The sequence below is a fragment of the Molothrus aeneus genome, chromosome 15, assembly GCF_037042795.1.
Source record: "Molothrus aeneus isolate 106 chromosome 15, BPBGC_Maene_1.0, whole genome shotgun sequence".
In the NCBI taxonomy this organism is placed as follows: Eukaryota; Metazoa; Chordata; class Aves; order Passeriformes; family Icteridae; genus Molothrus; species Molothrus aeneus.
In genome coordinates, this window is record NC_089660.1 from 4,718,858 (window position 1) to 4,740,819 (window position 21,962).

At 44.9% G+C, this 21,962-nt stretch overlaps 1 protein-coding gene across 1 annotated transcript in view; it reads left to right on the forward strand.

Annotated features, from left to right (window-relative positions):
* CLINT1 (clathrin interactor 1) overlaps positions 1-5,476 on the forward strand; it is a 46,810-nt gene extending 41,334 nt beyond the window's left edge. The window contains exons 10-12 of the mRNA XM_066560162.1: positions 1,928-2,223; positions 2,857-3,061; positions 3,788-5,476. Of these exons, the coding sequence (XP_066416259.1) occupies positions 1,928-2,223; positions 2,857-3,061; positions 3,788-4,128 (842 nt within the window). The 3' untranslated portion in view covers positions 4,129-5,476. The remainder of the gene's footprint in view (positions 1-1,927; positions 2,224-2,856; positions 3,062-3,787) is intronic.
* The last annotated feature ends 16,486 nt before the right edge of the window (positions 5,477-21,962 follow it).

Sequence of the window (21,962 nt, forward strand, 5' to 3'; positions counted from 1 at the left end):
TCTAAATTGATATAATCCTTTATCTGCATTAACATGATTAATCTATTCCAATCACCATTATGCAAGGGACAAGGAGTCCTGTGAAATTATTAATCATTCCTGAACAGTGTAAGCCCCTCTAGAAATCTTTGCCTTCTTGATTAATCATCTTTGAAGTCATACTGAAGGGGCAAAACCTCCTCCCTTTTACCCCCTCTTCCATTATTGGTGCTCAATGCACAGGTCTGAACACAGAAGGAGCACACTCAGCATTTACTTATCTATCAGGAATATTTAAAGTAGGTTTTAATTTTTAATATGTAATACTAATTGAAACATTCTAATATAGTGCCTCTTTGTGAGGAAGATCAAAGCAAATGTTCTAGTAAGGCCCTGAGCTAATGAATATTAGCCCACTTCATGCACTGAAGTTGTTGGCAATACTTGGATTTTGTGAACAAATTTACTCTTCTGCTTTTCTTTAAATTGTAATGTGTTGGTAAAGAAACATGACTAAAGGTTGAAGGTGTATGTTGATAAATATTTACAGGAAGTGTTAAAGACTGCTGCAGTTACCCATGAGTGGGTGGAATACATTACAGAAGCAGCCATTGCACAGGGCAGGAAATAGAAACTGGCACTGGATTCATCTGCCCCAGCTCTATGTGTTTGAGTCTTTGTTCAGTCAGCTAAAGAAATCCAAGAGATTATTTAAATGTTCACCAGCACTCAAAGCTCATTTCCTATGGCAGTGCTGTTGCTTGTGATGTAGCTGAAGTACCAAAAGTGATTTGGGAGAATCAAAAAGCTGATCTGGCCAGTGGCCCAAGCTCAGAGTGTGATTCACTGTGTAGCCTGTGAGCTGTTTAAATGGTGTTGCTTTATATTCAGCATCTTCTCCAAATGCTGTTTTAAGCTTTTCTGCCCCCGTCAGTGCTGTGAATCAACAGTTTCCTTGTTAATGGGGAAACACGTGTTTTGAGGGAGGAACATCTCCTCCTGTTTGACTCCAAGGTTTGACACGCTCTCAGTTCACTGGTTTGTGTCACAACATCTGTGATGATGCTGAGGTGCCTTTGCAGGTGTCTACAAACAGCTTGTGCTGTTGGCTCTGCCTTCACAGAGAAATACAGAGAGAGAGCTCAGAGTTCTGTGTTCTGATTTAAACACTTGTCTCCAAAAACTCGAACTATTGAAATGGAACAGTGTTTAAGTGATGAACTACAAGATTGCAGCAAAGCTGCTGCTGAGAGAAATGATTGATCCAAGATTGAATTTCTGCTTCAAATCAAGGCATTTAGTTCAGGAATCAAATTTTAAAAACCTAATGTGTTTTATATGAGTGCTCCATGGATGGGAAAAGCTTATTCCTTATCACCTCAAATAAGCTTTTCCTGGCAACCTGCTCTCAAAGTTCTGAGTTTTATTCCCCTCAGTGTAGTTTTATACAAAAAGATACAGTTATATACAACCAAATTTGGATGTAGTTGTCTTTATTATGATGGAATTTGCTTTATCCAGTAGCTTGTTCCTTACAACTGCTCTCTCTGCAAATACCATAATGCCAAGATAAAAGGTTGATCAATATTATCCAAGTTCTCATGTCTAGTCTCTAGTCTACCCCAAGTTATCTTCCAGTTGTACTTCAACTGAAACAAACCTGTCCCTGCTTGCCTGGCATCCACAGGTGACATCTTACCTAACATCTTCTACTTTCTGTGTACGAGTGTCTCATGTTTCCTTTCATACCTTGTTAAAATTGTTGGAATATTCATGAGAGGGAGTGATGTCCAGATGGAGGTTCTACCTGCAGATGTTAATCTGGACGGACACAGATCAGCTCTCATTTGTTTCAGTTCATGGAATATGGCATTTGCTCAGTGCTTTTCTCTAAGTCTTGTCTTTCTTCTCTGTCTTCCTTCCTCCCACACTGTTGCCTTTTCTTCAGGTACAGCAACAAGTGGAAATGGAGACTTTGGTGACTGGAGTGCCTTCAACCAAGCTTCTCCTTGTGCCAGTGCTTCATCTGGAGAGTTCTTCAGCAGCACAGCACAGCAGCCAGCTCTAGAGCTCTTCAGTGGCTCACAGCCAGCTCCGGGCCAGCCTTCAGCTGCTTCCAATTCTATGGATCTGTTTGATTTGATGGGACCCTCTCAGACAACCATGACTTCCTCACAAAGCATGAATTTCTCCATGATGAGTTCCAATTCCATGGGTGTCAGTTTACCCATGTCCAGGTCACAGGTATGCTGCTATTGCTACAGTTTGCTAATGGCCTTCTCCTTAATCACAGCTTTAAAAGTGAATGCATTCCTCCCCTGGACTGCATTAGGCCTGGTCACTCAGATGGGATCAGCATTTTGTCAAAAATGTTTCAATTGCATCCTAAACAGAAAAGTCTCTTCTTGAAGATGGGCTTCATTCCTCTAGGAAGTGTAGCTGCTTTTTTGGAGCAGTTGAGTTTGGTAGTGTAAGGCCATTCTCCACAGAATGTTACAGGTTTCCAGCCTCAAGTAGGTGGAGGTGAGGACTGGTCTGTTCTCCAAAATACAGAAGTGCCTGCTGCAGTGGGGAGTGGTTTGGAAACTGTAAGGGATCAGCTTGGTATTAGGAGGAAAGAATCAGCATCTTTGAGTTCAAAACTTGGCTGCTGCTGGTCACTGTCACTCCACATTGATGTGGGACTTAACCTCTGCTTACAAATACTCTTCTAATCTAACTGTGGATCAGCACCTGGCAGCCCTGCTTTGGAAGAGATAAAGTTCATGGCTTCGTGGGTTTTATTATCTTCTGTGGAAAACTAAATACTTGTTTTTCAGTCCTATTTCCTACCAATAGATTGTTTCAAGTGAATCCCAACAAACTTTTCTTTTTTAGCCTCTGCAAAGCGTGAACCCGATGATGCCGAAGCCTAACTCACTTTATAATGCAAGGACAGAGATGGTCCAGAAAAATGCAAGCAAAACTCTACCCTCAACTTGGTCAGATCCCAGTGTAAATATCAGTTTGGACAATTTAGTACCTGGGATGCAGCCTTCCAAACCCCAACAGCCATCGCTTAATACCATGATGCAGCAACAGAGTAAGTGATCATCGCACTGTTGTGCACACTGAGCCCTGTCTGTGTTCCATAGGCTGTCCCTGAGATCCAAGTCTTCTGTCCATTGCTGTTTACCTTCCTTTAGTCACACTTGTTTCATAAACCACAGTGACATTGTGACACAAGTGTTCTTTAAATGGAGATTGGTGTGTCAGGAGGCTGTGTCTGTGCAGGTTCTGCTGTAGAGCTTGCACCATGGCTTTATCTTGACTTTGGGCTTCCTAATCTTGAGAACGTCTCTAGAACATTTATCGGTATACAATGACTTCCGTACCTTCTGTAGAAGCTTTCTGAGTCTTCATGCAGAAAATAGGGAAACAAGTGCAACAGAATCATAAAATCATTAAGGTTAGAGAAGAATCATAAAATCATTAAGGTTAGAAAAGGCCTCAGGGTTTGCTGAGTCCAACCTGGTGACCCATCCCCGCCTTGTCACCCAGCCCAGAGCCCTGAGTGCCACGTCCAGTGGCCTTCCTGGGACACCTCCAGGGATGGGGACTCCAGACATCCCTGGGCAGCCGCTTCCCGTGCCTGACCACCATTCATTGAAGAAATTCCTCCTGGTGTCCAAATCAGGAAATAGCTGCAGGCCTGGCCATCGTATCCATGTTCACAGAAGTGACCACATGAGTTCCTTAAATCACAAGAGCTCCTTTGCTATGAGCAGGTTCCACTCAGTGATTTTTGTGCTCTTTCTCTTTGCTGCAGATATGCAACAACCGATGAATGTGATAACGCAGAACTTTGCAGCTGTGAACCTCAGCCCCCAGCCCAGCATGATGCCTGTGAGGGCGCAGAGCAGTGCCCTGCTGGGAGGGCCCGTGGGGCTGGCAGTGCCTGGGGTGATGTCAGGCACCATGGGCATGGCCTCCATGGCCCCTGCGCCCTTGATGAACCAGGGAATGATGGGCATGAACATGGGAGTGCCAGCCACAGGAATGGGCACAATAGGAATGGGGGTACCCAACATGGGTATGGCCTCTCTGACTCCTGGGACTGTACAACCCAAGCAAGATGCCTTTGCAAATTTTGCCAATTTTAGCAAATAAAGATTGTAAAATAAATAAATAAAATGAGATTAAAATAAAATAAATGGGCAGACCGAATGAAGGATTTTTAGCTGCACAAATATAGCTGGGGAAGGGATGGGAAACACTGATCAATTTTTTTTTTCTTTATCAGTTAAAGTGTCTACATAAAGAACCAAAAGCTATTTTCTAAGTGTTGAAATAACTAGTGTTCAAATTCTGGAGAGGTCAGAGATTCTTCTAAGGAATGTGTTGGATGATTTTGCAAAATAATTTGTATTAAGACCATCAAAAAACCTTTCCTACGTAGAAGAACCAATTTTAACTTTGAGACTTGATGGAAGACTGGATTGGGGACTGGGTAAAAATGTTTGAATCTAATTTTATACTTTTCTTTTTCTTGAAGAGCTTTGATTTTCTTTTCCCCCTCTCCCTGATCACTTTGTCATAATTGGATCATTCCTTTTACTACCACTGAGTCCACAATTGTGAAGTCACTCAAGTACTATGATCAGTTTTTTATAAGAATATATATTTTTGTCCAAAAATGGCTTACATATGTGACTATGGCTAGTTCAAAGGGACCTGGAATGTATATATACTTTTGCTAATGTTCCAGCCACACTGCTGTATTACCCAAATTTTTATTGTAAAAATTCTCTCTCAGCAATTTGGTGAACAACAGATTTTTGGGGTCTTAACCTGCTTCTAATGTTACAACCGATATCCCATGCAAGTCTGGGAGAAGCTTTATCCAAGACAGCTGGAAGGTTTCCTTTCAGAAAACTCCAGAAAATGCACTCTTGGAGTTCTTTTCCAGAGGTACTTGGCATCCTTTGTAGCACCAATGTCCCTAAGGAGCCACTGGTTTAGGGCATCAGCAGCAGGTGAATCACACTTCAGTGATGTAAATTTAGAACCTAACTTAATCCAATGGCATTGGATCCTGACTTTTATACAACACTTGGTGATTCTTTTGTGTAAATATGGCATTAGCAGCTGTGGAATCCAATAGAGGAGTAAAAAAAATATATATATTAATAAAGGAGACCTGTAGCAGTCAAAGATTTTACTGATTTACTGAAAGCAAAAGAGTGAATTAAGGTTTTGGGGGGTTTTGTTTTTCCTTCTGTAATTCTGCATTTAAGTTCACATGAATCAAGATTTTAGAATATGGAACACAAAGACATTGTTATATTCACAAGCTGGGAATATTGTTAAGAATAAGCACTATACTATAGGTATGAAATTTATTGCCTCCCTTTTCTTATGTTGGATTTCTTTTTTATTATTAAATTGATAAAACTTTGTTTCCATTGTATTCATAATGTTCTGTTATACATAACATTAAAATGTTCATTAAAATCAATGTTGGACTGCTTTTCCTTTCATTCCATTTGACGTTTATGAGAGCATTTGGGAAAAAAAAATAATTATAATTTGGGCAAAGTAATTTTTATAAATAATTTAAAATTGTTTAATGACTTCTTATCTGAAGCCTTTCCTATCTGGCTCTACCGTTAGGAATTAAAAATGAAGCAGGCAAGATATCCTGACCCGCTCCAGCCTTGCTAATGCTCCATCTACAACATTTCTAATTAGGCAGAAATTCATGTACTTCAGCTAAGTGGTAATGAAAAGTGATTCATTTGCTGAATAAGAGATGAGAGTGCGTGTAATTAGCTGACTGCGGTTTTTAATCTTTCAACAATTCAATGTGTTTAAATTAGTTTCAAAGAATAGGAGCTTTCAAGTGTTGTTACATCAAAGTAATCAAGGCAGCCTTCAACGGCTGAGTAGGAGAGATGGCTCTGGTTCCTGTTCTGAAACCTTTACACTTATTTGGAATAATCATCTTCAAACCCTCTCGTTGGAACAGATGGGAAGGCTCAGACTGGTTCAATGTATGCAGAATTGTGGTGGGAGGGAAGCTCCTTCCAGGGCTGGGAGATGGGACTGGGGAAAGCTAAACCTGGAGTCAGTGTTGTTATCCTGTCATGCTGGAGGGTGCAGTGCCTCTCAATCCTCCTTGGAAGGTTTTGGCATGAATAGGATGAGTCCGTTCCTCATGTTGTCCTTCTGAGGTGGGTTTGGCCAGTGAAATAGCTCTGAATTGAAGGACCCGTGTTCCTGTTCAGGTTGTTCACAACTCTTCAGATGAACCCTTGGTTTTGCTTCTAATTGACGTTGGTGGTAACAAAGCAGATTTGTCAGGGGTTGGAGTAACTCCAGCAGAAAATGTGGTGCCTTTGGGTGGGTCTTTGTGGCTGTGCCAATTCCACCTCAGTCAAGGTGCCCTGGCTCAGGGAACAGCCATAGGGGTGACCTGATCTCTGTTCATCCCATGGGTCAATATCCTCCCTATGAAGCAGGGAGTGTGTGGAGTGTGAGAAGCAGCTTTGTCAGCCAGCCAGGTCCTCTGCAGGTGGGTGAGAACAAAGTCCTTCAAAACAAACATCAGAAAAGAAACCCTGGGAAGGTTCCTTGAGAACGTGGGCCAGGTGCATCCCTGTGCATCTTTTCTGCATGGATGAGAGCCTGCAAGTTCTCTCCCCAGCTCAAGCACATGGATCACAGGTAGCAGTGCTTGGTAGAATGTAGTTTACATATTTATTTAAAGACTGAATATAAAACGGGTATTTGCTTAAAACAATATTGAACTTGTATAAGATAAATACCATAAAATGTTTCCATCTCTGATATTTCAGGTATGAACCAAATATCTTTAAGCTAGAAATTACCTTTCCTGGTGAAAATACAAATGAGCTCTGTGTGATAGGGACAGAATTACCAGTTATCAACTGCTGCATTATAGAATTCAAAATCATGCTGCTGTGTTAGTACAACTGCTTTCTTCATTTTTGAAGCCAGGTCCAGCTGTACCTGTGATCTCTCCTGTGATCAGAAGAGTTTGGCTGGCTGGGTGTTGTATATCTGAATACAGAAACATAGAATTCAATATATAGAATTACATGATTCTGTAAATTAACTGTGTGTGTTTGGTCCTGAGAGTTAAACTTTTACCACCTCTGGATTCTGTAGCTTCTAAACTTTAAAAGAGTTCAATTAAAATGAGTGCAATCCTTAGTAAAGTTTGTCTCTACTTCAGAAGGGGAGAAAAGGGCAGCAGAATCCAACTCTGTGTTTGGTTTTTTTATAGAATCATTAAAAAAATGCATCTTGATGTGTAAAAAGGAGTTATAAATTCCAGCACAGGTGCAAGTTCAATGATAACTAGAGCATCCACCATGTTCTACAAAAGAAATTATATTCAAAACACCTAAACAAGGGTATTTATAGCAGCATCTGTTTCAGCTCTATCTGTCAGCTAAGAACAGTCTGACACAGCTTAGGGGAGGTGGGGGAGGGATTTATCAATGAAGTGTTTACATAATGCAGGCAGGCATTGTATACTCAAGGTGATACCAGCTATAACAGGATAACAAATATCTAAAGACACTTTTATTCTCAGAGGCCTTTGCTCCAGGAGTCACTCTACAAAATTGCCTCCATGTTCCTCTGTGCTCGCCTGTAAACGCACTCACAGCAGATGACATTTTATACTGCCATCGCTGCCTTCTGGTTAAGGCTTTTAATGCTGAGGGCACTTTTGGTTTTAATTTTTTTCCTTCCTCACAAGTTTTATTCCAAGGTGTCACTGACAAAAATTTAGAATTTTTTCAGGTTTTCAGTTGTTTCAGAGTTTCAACCTCTTCTTTCTCTCCTGGTGATGGAAGTGCAGCTCCTTCTTGGGATGGAGTGGGGCTGTTCCTGTGTGCAGTTAGCCAGAAACCACAACTCCCAGGAACCTTTTTTGCCCAGATCCCATGGACTTGGAACTGACTTCAATGTTTTAAACATTTCCATGGGCAAAGGGCTTCCTGAGGGTGGTGGTGATAGCCCTGCTCCTGGGAGCTGCTTTTAGAGCTTGGAGCAAAGAAGTTGCAAAGACATCTCGTGAGCTGGGTTAATGTTGTGAGCCTCAGAAGGATGGTCCCTGGAATTTGTAGGTCAATCTCTACAGCTTGTTCAATGATCTGGTCACAGTTTTATCTAGCTGGGATGCCATGAAATTTTTCTTCTCCATGTAAAATGACCTTTTTAAAAGTGCGATGTGTCTAATTTTAATTTCTTATGTGCTTCTGCATCTACTATTCACCTAAGGAATGATAAGAGGTAAGAGAAAATCTGCAGAATGGGGAAAATGAATAAAGATGCCTTTGCAAAACTCAGTGTATCCCTGGATTCTGCAGCTGAGGGTTCTTTACATGGAGTAATCCAGTCTCTATTTCTACATAAATCCTGCATTTGTAAAACACAGCAAAGGCTCAGCTCATGTGTGTTTTTAAAAATGTCTTTACTCCTCACAAATTTCCAGATTTTTTTTTAAATCGTGCCATAAGGTACTGGCTCAGTAATTAACTGGTTCTTTAATCGAGCTACAATTACTTTGTTTCATGAGAAGGGAAAAAAAAGAATGTATACCAAGACAGAGCTACTTTCGACATCTGGGAACCTCCTAACAGCTGGCTATCTAATGAATATGCATCTGCTTAAGAGGCTGTAGGCCATTAATAAACCAATAGATATAAAACAGAAACAATCTTTGTCAGCTTCAAATGAGATTGGATGCAATGTGCTGTGAAGTGTCACTGTCACATTGAATCGAGCCGGGGAGGTGAACGGCGGCTCTGCGCCGGAGAAGGCGGAAAAGCGGCTCCAGCACCGGGCAGGGACAGGGACAGGGCCGGGCCCGCCGAGCTCAGCGGGGGCTGCTGCAGCCTTTTCCCTCATTTCTCCTGGTACCAGCTGGGTTTGAGGCACCGGTGGCCTTTTGTTTGCAGTTGTGTCTGTTTGGGTCTGACACAGGAGGATGCGGGGTTTCCCACACAAATGATTGGAGCGACGCAGGAATCGCTCACGTGAATAAACGACTTGGGAGAAGTTACAGGAATGTGATAAAAATGCACCTATTTGACTGAGACCTGGGGCTTTGTAAAGAGGCTCAGAACAGCCCCTGAGCCGTGTTGTACAACAGGATTGTTGTAGGGTGAAATAAATCCCCTCAAAACAATGACAGTGACCTCATGTGACTGTACAGGTATCTCTGACCCCTCAAGAGTTGTACCTGTGCTTGTTCCAAGGTGGGAAGCTCATATGTTGTCCCAAGCTGTCCCAGCATTTGGTACCTTACAGTTGTTCTGCACCTTTGTTTCCTGTGGCAGCTCCCATAAAATGTGAATTGGATTTATTTTAGGGTCCTCTATCCTTTCTGCACAGCCTATGTTAGTGCAGTGGGTCCTTCCTTTCCTGGGATGGTTCCCCCAGGCAGTGGCCGCTCACAGCAGTTGAGGAATGTACCTAGGTGGTATTTTCCTAAGAGAAAATCCATTATTTCAGCTCAACCCCACTACTGGAACAGGGCACTGTCAGCTGCAGCAGAGCTGGGCTGCACGCACCCTGGGATAGGGGCAGCATTTCTTTTTGGTTTTGGGGACCTGGAGTAACATTGTGGTACCTCCCCTGGACTCTGCTTTAGAGCCAGACTTACACCATGTACGTTTCAGTTCCCTGGAAACTCTATAAATTGAGATTTGGAATCGTTTTCTGTGCAGCTCAGTTATAAAGAGCAGTCTTCAGTTTAGCAGAAATTCTAACACAAAGTTTTTTGCTCACAGATTTACAGGTTTTTGTTACAAGAAAATGGAAGCAAGAGAAGTTAAAATGGGAAGATGAGTGCTCTGTAATTACTGCAGATCTTACTAGCAGCTTCTCAAGAGAGAAAATTTGCACTTTGTATCATCACATCAATATAATTTAAACCAAAATCTGTTAATAAGATTGACTTAATTCCTAGAACAGTGTTTGTCTTACCCTTAGTTTTAAGACAGTAGATTACTAGAAGTCCCTTTCAGAGCTGCAACCGCCCTGGTGACAAGTTTAACTTCTGAGACTTGAAGTTTTACTTCAAGGCTTGGTGTAAAGCAGGTTGGTCAGGGGGAGCCGCCCACTGCCCTCCCCGAGCTCTCCCTTTCAGCCCAGCGCGCTCAGATTACCACGGGTTTATCTTTTTTGAGGCAGACAAAAGAGCACGAGGCAAAGGAGGGCTGTCCTTTTAAGTGCTTTCACTTTCAAGGTCATTTGTGGAGCTTTTATCAATCAGAAAGCTAAATCCATACAAAAAGCATCTATAATGAAGCAAGCATATCTCAAACCTTATCCCTGCAGCTGAATACGAATTATCCAGGAAGGTGCTTCAGTGGCCACGTTCACCAAGTTCAGCATCTCTGTGAACATTTATAAAGTAAGCAGAGAAGCCACTACCATTGTGATTTGGCATCTATCAATTTCTTGTCTTTTTTCCCGTAATTGATTTATTAATTACAGCATCTTAATGATCTATTTAAAATAAATAAACCATTTACACCATTTCAAAGGTATTTTGTGATGTTCAGCTGATTTTAAAATAGCACCAGCCTTATGTGCTTTTTCAGCAAGTGACCTAATTAGTTAATAAAGTAATTGAATATTAAAAAGGATGTTGCAAGTGATTAAAATTTAAGAGCCTTCAGAACATTATTAAAGCTATAAATCATACATCACTGTTTTAATTTGCATAGCTACAGAATTACTAATGGTCCCACATGCATAAGCTACTTGGCAATTAGTCTTTTAACAAACTGTTGGTGATACTATAAGGTTACCAAAATCTTTCCCCATTTTTGATTTGGAAACAAAATCCAGGATTGGAGAGCACTAAGGGTTAAATTCGTAAAAGCCAGGAAAATTGGTTCTTTCAGTTTTCTCTCTACCTGCCTCTGTTTACCTCTTGTCCCTCCACCTTCTAGACAGGACAGAACATCCTCCCAGGTCCCCCCGAGGTGTGTAAAGGAGTTGAGGAAGTGTCTGCTCCCACCCTGGGCTTCCTGAGCTGGCCTCCAAGTGGTTTTCCAGCCCAGTCTGATGTGCATAAATTCCCCTACCTGGGCCATTTTCCATCTTTCGCTCATAAACACGCAACAGTCACAGAGCCCCGTTCCTGGGAAAGAAAGGGGAGACACTGGGCAAACAAAGGGGGTTGCTGCCTGCCAGCAGTCATACCTGAGCTGTGTCCCACGGGCATTGCCTTTGGGATGTGGGAGAACCACACCAGGTGCTCGTCACCTTCCATTCTCTGTGCTGGGGCTTGCAGCTCATGGGAATCCTCGAATATCTGCAAACAAAAAAAGAGTTGGAAAAGTGAAGGGAGCTTCCTGCTCTGCCCCGCGGGGCAGCCCTGGCGATGAGGGTCAGCTGCCCACGGCCCCTGGCCGGGGCCTCGGGCTGGCTGCAGGCAGGAGGAGAGACAGGATGACAGTTTTCAACTTAATTAGACACAAAGGGTCCTGGCCGGATGAGCTGCCCGCTCTCCCCTCTCCCCAGCACTCAGCATCTCCGCAGCGGCGGCTCCCGGCCTCGGCAATGACGGCCGGCAGAGCACGGTCCAGCGCGCAGGCAGAGCGCGGCTCTGTCTCTGCCCTCAGCGCTCGCAGCCTGACAAGGGGCAAACGGTGCTGGGCAAAGGGAATGACCCGGTGTGTGATGGAGCACAGCCCGGCCCCGGCGGGAGCTGCGGAGAGGGCAACGGCCGGAGCTCCAGCGGCGCCAGCTCCGCAGCCTCTCCCCCGGCGCAGTCCCGGGGATTGGATCGCACTCCTGTCCTTGTCACCTCCTACCCGGGCTCCCCGGAACGGTTTCTCTGCTCCTGTTCCAGGGCCAGACCCACAGCAAATGCGGGTGCCTGAGCAGTTGCTGATTTCCCCAGGGTCTTCATAGAATCACAGGATCATGGAATGTTTTGGGTTGGAAGGGACCTTAAATATCATCTAATTCCAACCCTCTTGCCAACCAACCAACTTTCTTCAGAGTCCCATCCAGCCTGGCCTTGAACCCTTCCAGGGATGGGGCAGCCACAACTTCTCTGGGCAACCTGTGCCAAGGCTTCAACACCCTCACAGCCAAGAATTTCTCTCTAATATCTAACCTCAATTTACTCTTTCAGCATGGAGCCATTCCCCCCTTGTCCTGTCACTACACGCCCTTGTCCTCTCTCTCTTTGGGAGCAGGGATTTCAGCATCCCAGCCCATCACAGGGACTGGTGCCTGCGTGGCTCTTGCTCCCTGCTCCTGCCCTCACACCCTGCCCAGCTGGGTCGCTGCAGGTGGCTGCCTGAGTAAGTTGTACCTTCATCTTGTGAGCCTCAAGTCTTTTTTTTTTTTTTTTTTTTTTTTTTTTAATAAATGGAGCAAAAAACCACTTTACAGAACAGCATTCACATGTGAAACAAAGACACTGTTTCACCCAGTCAGCAGAAGCCTTGGCGTAGTTTTGGCTATTAAAGTGCTGCACTACCAGAAGAATTTCCTTTCTGGGCAGCAAAAGCTTTTCAGAAGTTGCCTTTGAGGCCTTTATTGAGGTCAGGGGCTGCAGCCTTTTGTAATCTCTCCATGTCAGCCTACAGCAGTTTTGGGAACCCCTTACACTGGATATTGTGACCACCAGCAGGTCTCTGCTCATTAGTTTACTCTTGCTAATAGATGTGAGGCCAGGGTGGAGGATGCTCTCGGCAGTGATGCACCCTGCTGCACTAATGCTTGCCATGACTGCAATAGAGGGAGACAGAACCACCCTCTTTTAAGGGTCTTTTTAATTAAAACACCAAGCTGAGCAATGGGTGACTTCAGAGCATTTTGACCCAACAAGGAATGACAAGCACGTGGCTGCTTTTAAAATAAACTAATTAATAGCCACTATCTTATCAGTATAAAACTGTCAGCCATGAGGAGGGTGGGCAAACACAGATGCAAAGCATTTGTAAATGAGGCTACTCACACACACAAATGTTACTGCAGCACCAGCAACACACCAAGGAACACACTTTGAAATATCCAGCTCCAGAGGCAAACAGGAGGGGTCTGGGGCTGATTCCAGTTCACACCTCTGGGCTGATTTTAGGGAAAGTTACATCAATGATCTGTTTCAGTGCACCTTAACTCCAGCACCAGTATCACTTCAATGTTGTAACATCACCTGCCAGCCCTCATGACATAGGAAGGGAACCAGAGCCCACCCCAGGTGCCACATCTACCTTTGGACCAGCATACTCTGCCCAGTTGAGATACAGACTTTTTAAACACCTGGTTTTCAAAACACTACAAAAACAGGCAATTTCAGAAGCAAACACAGCTGGTGCCCCTCACCCAAAGACACAGTCAGTAACTGTCCCACGTACACTAACGGCTCCTTATTCCATATGGGATCCCTTCCCTGTGAGACACTCTTCCAAAAGAAGACAACTAAAAGCCATTTCCCTGCTCTCACATTTGTGCTCTGGATGCAAGGAGGTCCTGCCAAGAGTATCCCCCACCCTTTTGTTTAGCTTCCCATTGCTCTCATTTCCAAGCCTCCAAGGCAACTCTAAGTAAGTTTTTCTCCTGATGTTTTTTTTTACCAGCTTTGGTATGTTGCCTAACAGTTGCTTACTTTTCCCCAAAAGAATCAGCAAGGAGCCTTTGTTCCCAGCAGAGGAGTGCAAGATCAGGAACGTTCTGCTTTCTGGTCCAGCTTGTCCCAGCTCACAGAACAGACCCTGGCTGACTCCAGCCCTGCAGCCCCAGCATCACTTTGAGCTCTTTCCTCTGAGCGTGGTGAGTATCCTGTTTGCCATCCTTCCTGCTGCTCTCTGCCATTAGCATGATAGCATCAGGTTTTCCACTTAAGCTCCCACATCCTTTTCCTGATCAACACGTTGTACAATTGTTCCATTGACCACGCTCTGATGGAAAAAACGTACTGAGCTTGGGCCTTGTCCCCCGGAGGGCAGGACAGCGAGGGGCTGGCTTCCTTCTTCCAGCCTGCTCTGGTGCATTTACACATTACTCTACCACAGCACCCACATTCTCAAACAACAGTATTTTATAGGATTTACTTCACTGCATCATTGTGTAGAAATGATTTGTGATTTCTGCCTGTAAATATGTGACAAGGTAAGGATACCCACAGAGTGCTGCTTTACGGTCTGGGCAGCAGTGCCAGCAGTCATTGTTTCCCGATGTGCTCCAGCAGACCCAGCACCAGCTCCTGCACTCCTCCCACAGCCAGGGTTCCCTCCAGCCACGGCCTCACCCCTGCTGGACAGCTGCACGACTCTGCTCCTATACACAAAGCACCCACCCAGGAGTTCCCTGGCAGAGCTGTGCTGTCACTCCTGCCTGGCCTGGCCATGGTTTTGGTTTCCTCCACCAAGTGCTGCCTCCCTGAAGGTCTTCAGGTTTGTATCTGCGCATTCCCTGTGATGTTTTGCCTGTCATGGAGTTCCCTTTGACCAGAAGTTAACTTGCAGAGATGCACCTAAGCCAATGCACAGGGACTAAGTTTTGACCAATGCATGCCATCAGCCCGTGTTGTCAGCCCTGAGCTGGAGGTGAGGGCTGCCCAGGGAGGTGCCGCTGTCCCTGGAGCTGTTCAAGGAATGATGGATGTGGCACTCCATGCTCTGGTCTAGCTGACAAGGTTATAGGTAGGGCTGATCAGTTATAGGTAGGGCTCGATTATCCTGGAGGTCTTTTCCAACCTCAGTGATTCTGTGACTGTGTGAGGACTCTGTCCCAGTGACTCAGGGCTGTTTTTAGCGGGGAACTTCGGCCTGTTGTGAAGGGAGAGATGATGCTGTGCAAACTGCTCACAAGGCAGGGACTCAGCAGCCGGGGCTTGACCTGGGCCGTGTGAAGCATGGCCCAGGTCAGACACAGACAGACACACTCAGGCACACACGGACACAGACAGACACACTCAGGCACACACGGACACACACAAACGCTCAGGCACACACGGGCACACTCAGGCACAGACGGACACGCTCAGGCACACACGGACACACACAAACACACTCAGGCACACACAGACACACACAAACACACTCAGGCACACTCGGACACACACGGACACACTCAGGCACACACGGACACACACGGACACACTCAGGCACACACAAACACACTCAGGCACACACGGACACACTCAGGCACACATGGACACACACAAACACACTCAGGCACACACGGACACACATGGACACACTCAGGCACACTCAGGCACACACAGACACAGGCACACAGGCGGACACAGGCACACACACAGACACAGACAGACACACTCAGGCACACACGGACACAGAGAGACACACACAGACACACTCAGGCACACACGGACACACACAAACACACTCAGGCACACACGGACACACACAGACACACTCAGGCACGCTCAGGCACACACGGACACACACAAATGCTCAGGCACACACAGACACGCTCAGGCACACACGGAGACACACAAACACACTCAGGCACACACGGACACAGGCACACACGGACACACACAAACACACTCAGGCACACACGGACACACTCAGGCACACACGGACACACACAAACACACTCAGGCACACTCGGTTCCCCCAGCAGCGGCTCCCCGGGCGGTGTTTGCGGCCCCGCTGCCCCGAGCTCTCCCCTCAGTCCCCTCACGGGCGCCGCGGGGTTTCCCTGCCCGCTGCTGCCCCCTGGCGGGGCGCGGGCCCGGCGGCGCCGCGGCGCTTCCAGGCCGGGAGCGGGAGCGGGACCGGGAGAGTGACCGGGAAGGGCCCGGCCCGTCCCCGCAGCCCCCACACCGCACGGCTGGGGGTACCTCCGGTGAGCCCGAATCTCCCGTTTTTCCTGGCGGGAGCATCAGCGGATTCCTGCTCGGTAGAGCACACCTGGCGCTTTCCGTGGCTGCGCTGCCCAGACCTAGGGAGAGGCTCTGGCTGAGATTCCCAGTGGAATAAAGAGAAGCCTGAAGGGCTGTAGCACACAGGGGAGTGTTTGGACAACCTTTCTGGAGCATTTTGTGCCCATGGAAGGGAGAAATCCAGAGCCCTGAAAATCTCCCCTATCATTTCCCAGAGAAGGGGCCCCTCCACAGTGGGAGCATCCCTCCAGCCTCCGCCTCCTGCCTGGGATGGGGTTCCTGGGAACAGGTCCCTGCACAGCAAGGGAGCACCTGTTGATCCCACATTTTCCAGGCTGCAATGGGAATTAATCCTTCTAGCCAAGGGCATGGACACCTTCCACATCCCACGTTGGTGAAGCCCCATCCAACCTGGCCTTGGACACTCCCAGGGATGGGGCAGCCACAGCTTCTCTGGGCAACCTGTGACAGGACCTTACCACCCTCAGAAGAAAGAATATCTCCCTAAAAAGACATTTCTGATCCAAATGTATTAGCATCACTTACCATGGGATTAGAAAGGTTCCTGGAAGTCACTGGCTATGCACACTCTGAAGCAGATGCTTGGATGCTGGCTCTGGACCTCTCCAGTTCCTGGAAAACCATCTCTGGCTGGCATTGTTGAAGATCACACACTAAGGTGACCTTTGAGTGATCGGGCCACTGGTGGTTACATTTATCAACCTGAAGTTCACTTCCCTTCTGCATCTCTAAAAAAACAAGTATCATGGTATTGTTACTCTGTAGATTCATAGCCTTTTGAACACACAAATGACAGGTTTGGCCCCAGTTATGTGACTAGAGAGCAGCGCTGTATTCACATCTGGGGGTCTCCACCTCCAGCATCTGTCCTAACCAGGGCAGTCCCAGCTCCTTCACTGACACAATACACATCACTGTATTGGTAGAGCACAAAAAATTCATGCTTTGAGACAAACTGTTACATGGATATATTTATTGCATCACAGTCTTAGCAATTTTAGATATAAACATTTATATCTGGAAAGCAGAATATTGCAAATTCAGTGTTATCCAATATGTTCATAGCAGCATCAGCTTCCTAAGAAACAAAATGTTTAGGAAGACAGAGAAGGAATTACAAACAGGTTACACCCTCATTTATCACCATCTGACCCAAACATGGAACTGCAGCTGTGAAACAGATATTGAAGTCACCAAATGTGACCTTGAAGACATCAGTGATTTCAAGACTGAAGAGTGTTTTTGTACCTGATTCCTCACATGGTTTTCGTGTGCCAAGGTGAGGTTAACTAACAGTCACGAGCCTGGAGAGGGCAGAGGGTTGATGTATCTGCATTACCTGACAGAGGGAGTTTTGATAACAACACTTGGCACTGGTACAGCATTTACCACTTCCCCAGCTCCTCGAAAGACAGGCAAGGAGAGCTCTTGGATGTGCTACAGCTGTGGAGCATCAGGGAGAGGGATGGAAGCCACTTGCCAAGGCCATTCGGTGAGCAAGAGGCAGTGAAGAGAGTGGAATTTGTCAGCCCCTGATTTCAATTCCACATCAGTCTGGTGGCTCATGCTGCTCCTCTGTGGCTCCCTAAGGAAGTTTTACAGGTGACTCATTGGTTAACAAGTCCCAAACTGTGCAACTACAGTGGGTGTGTGCACCATTGGAAAGAGCTCAACCCATCTGTTCCCCTTGTAAAGCCCATTTTAGTTTTAGAGAAACCAAACATTTCTCTCATCTCGTCCTCTCAGAATAATAAGACACCTTGGCACAGCTGCACTTTGCTCTGAAGCAGTGGAAACCAGAAGCAATCACTATAGGAGCAGCTTTCATTTCTTTCCTGAGGGAGACCACTGATCTTTTGAGAGGAAAAAAGGATGGATATGTTTTCACACAAACTGATCAAACTACTTTTCATTCTAAACGAATACAAGACTGACTGAAAGTCTCAGGTGTACTAATTTTTTTTTCAACAAAGTCATCCAGGTGTACACCAGAAAGCTTCAGTTATCCAGGAACATCAGGAGGCATTTTCCTTCCCTGACAGGCCTTCACTTCCACCAGCTAAGAGCAAGAGCACTTACAGTGACATCTGAAAGGACTTGTAAACATCATGAGACAAGCATGTCTGCTATTTCCCCATTAAAATAGTCCTTTCTCCTGCACCCCAGGAAGCCAAGGAAAACCAAGCCTTCTCCATCCCCATCTCAAAAGGGCAAATTTGCTTAGTTTTTTCTTCCCCCACTGGGTTTCCTCTGCAAAATGTTAAGAGCAGGATCAAACATGTCAGTCATTAGGGCTGGAGCCTGGCAGCGATTCCAGGAGCAGTTCAGGTGCTGTGAAAGGCTCACAGCACAAGGGATGCTGCACTCAAAGCTGGCTTGGCATCCTCCCCTTCATCTACAGAGCTCAACTGCCCAGTGCTGGCAGGATTGTGCCCAAGGCACAGGTTAGAAAGCCCCTTCCCATGCCAAGGAGTTACCACCACCTGAGTAATTCCTCTCCCCTCCTTTGTCTTTGCCCAATATCCCACTACTCTCTGTCAGTGTGAAGCCATTCCCCCCTGTCCTGGCACTCCAGGCCCTTGTCAATAGTCTCTCTCCATTTTTCTTGTAAGCTCCCTTCAGGTACTCAAAGGCTGCAATTAGGTCACCCCAAAGCTTCTCTTCTCCAGGCTGAGCAATCCCAACTCTCTCAGCTTTTCCTGGTTTGCAATACTAATTACAATCACAATGTCACAAATTCTGTAAAAACTTACTTTTCCACTATTATTTCTAGTCAGCAGCAGCCTTTCCTAATGTTCTAACAGACTGTCTTAGGATTGCCATTAGCACAAACTTGAATTTTTAAGCCAATGTCAAGAAGCAAAAGCATGAACTGAAGTAGTTCTGGGCTGCAGATGCTGCAGACCTCAGCATTCATATTTTACACTTGGCAGTGCAGGCAGGAGAGAAAAAATCCTCATATTAATTGGCAGTATTAGCAGTTGGGCTCTGAGGCAGACACTGGCACATACCTGAGCAGCTTCTCAGGCAAGAGCTGTCCTGGCTGAGGGAATCACTGCATCACCTCTGAAAAGCTGCAGGACTCTGCCTTCCAGTTTTATCCAGAGGCAGAGCTTGCAGTGTAAGTTGGTGCTTATAACTCTGATCTGTTTAATCAAATACAGGAAGTTTACCTGGAAATAAACATCTTCATAAACTCAGTGTTTTCAGTCGGCTGTCCCTGCTCCATTTTCCTTCAAGATTCTGGATCAAATCATTTACACCCGTCTCACTTAGGTCAGTGCCAGTAAGAAACAGAAAGGCTGAGTGTGGGCAGAATGTCAAATTCAATAAAAATTACACACCTTTTTATTCTGCCTCTTTTTATCCTGCACACCTCTTCACCCAGTGATTCACAGGTGCAAGTGGGTGACTGCAACAACAAACTAGGAAAACCTAGCACTTTGTGAAGGAAAATAAGTAAAAAAGCTATTTTTTTAAAGTGTTAAAAAATCAGTTTACTCCAAAAAGTAATATTATCCAAGATAAATAATTCTTCTGACCAAATAATTCGAAAAATCTAAAGAGAACAGTCTGAAAATGAAGAACAGCCAAAGGCTCTTTGAATTCAAAACTGGATGGGGTAACATTCCTTAGGGAAGGGTAAAAACCAGCGGGCACTCAGGCCTGTTCCTGCTGAGACACTGCCCTGCTGAGGGAATGCTGCAGAAGAAACAATGAATCCAAACACCGAAGGAGAAGAAGCAGATGGAAAACAGCACTCACTGATTAATGCAGTAATCACCTGCAGAGGACATGCTAAGTACTTTGCTCAGGTCAGAAAAAACCCTTCCAGGCAATTAACAAGCTGGACCAGTGAGTTGAGAATAGGAACTAAACCCACACTTTTTTATAAGCTTTTTTCCCCCTTTGGCCTTACCTTTCCACAACCACAGCCTAAGGAGTGTTTGATAAAAATGAAGCACCTGTGCAAAAAGATTTCCTAAGAAATAATCCCAGAAATAAGAAATTATTTTAAAACTTCTTCAAATTATCCCAACGCTTCTTTGAAGTTATTGCAGAAAACTGCTCCCTGCAGTAACTGGGTGCCTCACCCCAAACACACTTTAAGAACCACTGCTGAGCACCAGGCTGAGCAAAGTCCCAAAAATACAGGACAGGTGGCACCTGTGGATCCTTTCTAGGGAGGTTTTCATATCTGCCCAAAGCTTTTTCACCCTCACGTTGCTCTGTTTCCTACTCTTCATTCCTTAGCACGAAGACTTTGGTGTGTTCATGCCCACAGCATCACTGCAGCAAGAGAGGAAGGGCTGGGAGCAAAAAACTTTTTGAACAAAAAATTTTATGTTGAGTTTGGAAAAGGAAAACCATAGAAAGAAACAACCAGAAGCAACTTTAAAAAACACTGAAACCCAAGCTCATTTGGTTCCAAAGGTTGTTTTCTTTTTCTTTTTTTAAACAGATTTAGGAGAATACTTCAGTGAGGTAGAAGAACCCATTTCAGAACATGACATTCAATTTTATTTAAAGAGCAATGTTATCTGAAGTATTGAACAAGCAAGTGACAACACACCTACAGGATCACTTGCTTCATCACAATCACGATGCTTGAAAGAGACAAAATCCATAAGAAAGCATTTTAATAATGCATTTTAAAAATACACAATGCCAGAAAAAGTGGGAAAAGGAAGACATTTTGGAAGATCTGAAGTTGTAGAAGAGGAAGCAACAGTATTTAGGAAGCAGTTTGGAAATAATGAGAAAGGTGGACAGGAAAGTAGGATACAAATGAAGAACCAACAAATAATTCATTAAATCTAAATTGGAAGGGAGCAGTTTAACCACCTTCACAGATAAGAGGAGGAATGTTTTAACAATGAGGAATGAGGTAGTGCAAAAAAAGTAGATAAACTTTAATCCTTAACCAGGTTTGCTCACCAAGGTGATGATTGTGGAAGAACAGGTCAGGGATGATATAAAAATCAAGGCACAAACTTAAGTCTAAGCACCAGCACTTTTCATAAAATGTAAACAAAGAAACTTGTAGATGTGAAGCAACAAACATCTGTAAGGTTTCAGGGAAAAACCCATTATGAAAGGAAACATTGAGACTTCCAGCAGCAACTGAGAACTTGGGGAAGTGTCAATCAACAGGAAAGGCAGCACAGCCACAAAAACATTCATGGTAGTTGTATCTTAGTTAATGCACAAGGCATAAACTAGACAGACAAACAGATGTAAAAATATGAGGTGAAGAAAAGCAAGAATTCAATGAGCTGTCACTGTATGTCAGCTTGAGGGTGATCTGACACCCTTTGGTCAAATATGAAAGAAAGAGGAGAGGTCAGAACCAGTGGCCTTTGGTACTAATAGAAAAGGCAGAGAGGAGCCATCCCAAGCAGCTGAAATAAGAACAAAGCTGCCAGAAAACAGAGAGGAAAATCCCCACAGCCATAAGGAAGAAAATATTCACTTGCAATAAAAGCTGCTGGGAAGTCAGGAGCAGAGATAAGCACCTTGTTTCTAGCTTCACATGTTTCTAGTAATTTGTGAGGGTTCTGGTTAGTACATAGAAAGCCAACCAGGAAAGGGTGCAGAAAGCCAGGACAACAAGAATAGTCTTTGTAAACCAGAGTTTACAATGTCCTGAGGAGACAAAGTACTGACAGGAGAAAGAGGAAAAAAAAAAAAAAGAAGAAAAAAAGGGGAAAACTACAGAGCACATGAACACAAACATGAACAGTAAAGAAGGAAGGGGAAACAAGAACCTCCATGAGAAGAATCTTTTCAGTGCCTAGTCTCAGTTCACAGAGGGATGGGATTACAGCAGTAAAGCAATGTTTCAGAAGAAGCTGCAGAGAGTATTTAAATTTTTTTCTTTTCTTTTTCTCCCTTGATGAAATTATTTTGCCTTGACAGTACTTTTTATTCTGTCCCAGGCTGAACTTGGCTTTGAGCTCAGTGGCTGAGCTCATCAAGCCCCATGTCATATGAAATGTTGACATAAGTTTCAAGCTCCCCCAGAGGCAAACAGCTGCTTTGTGTGTCCAGAATGCCTGCTAGATGA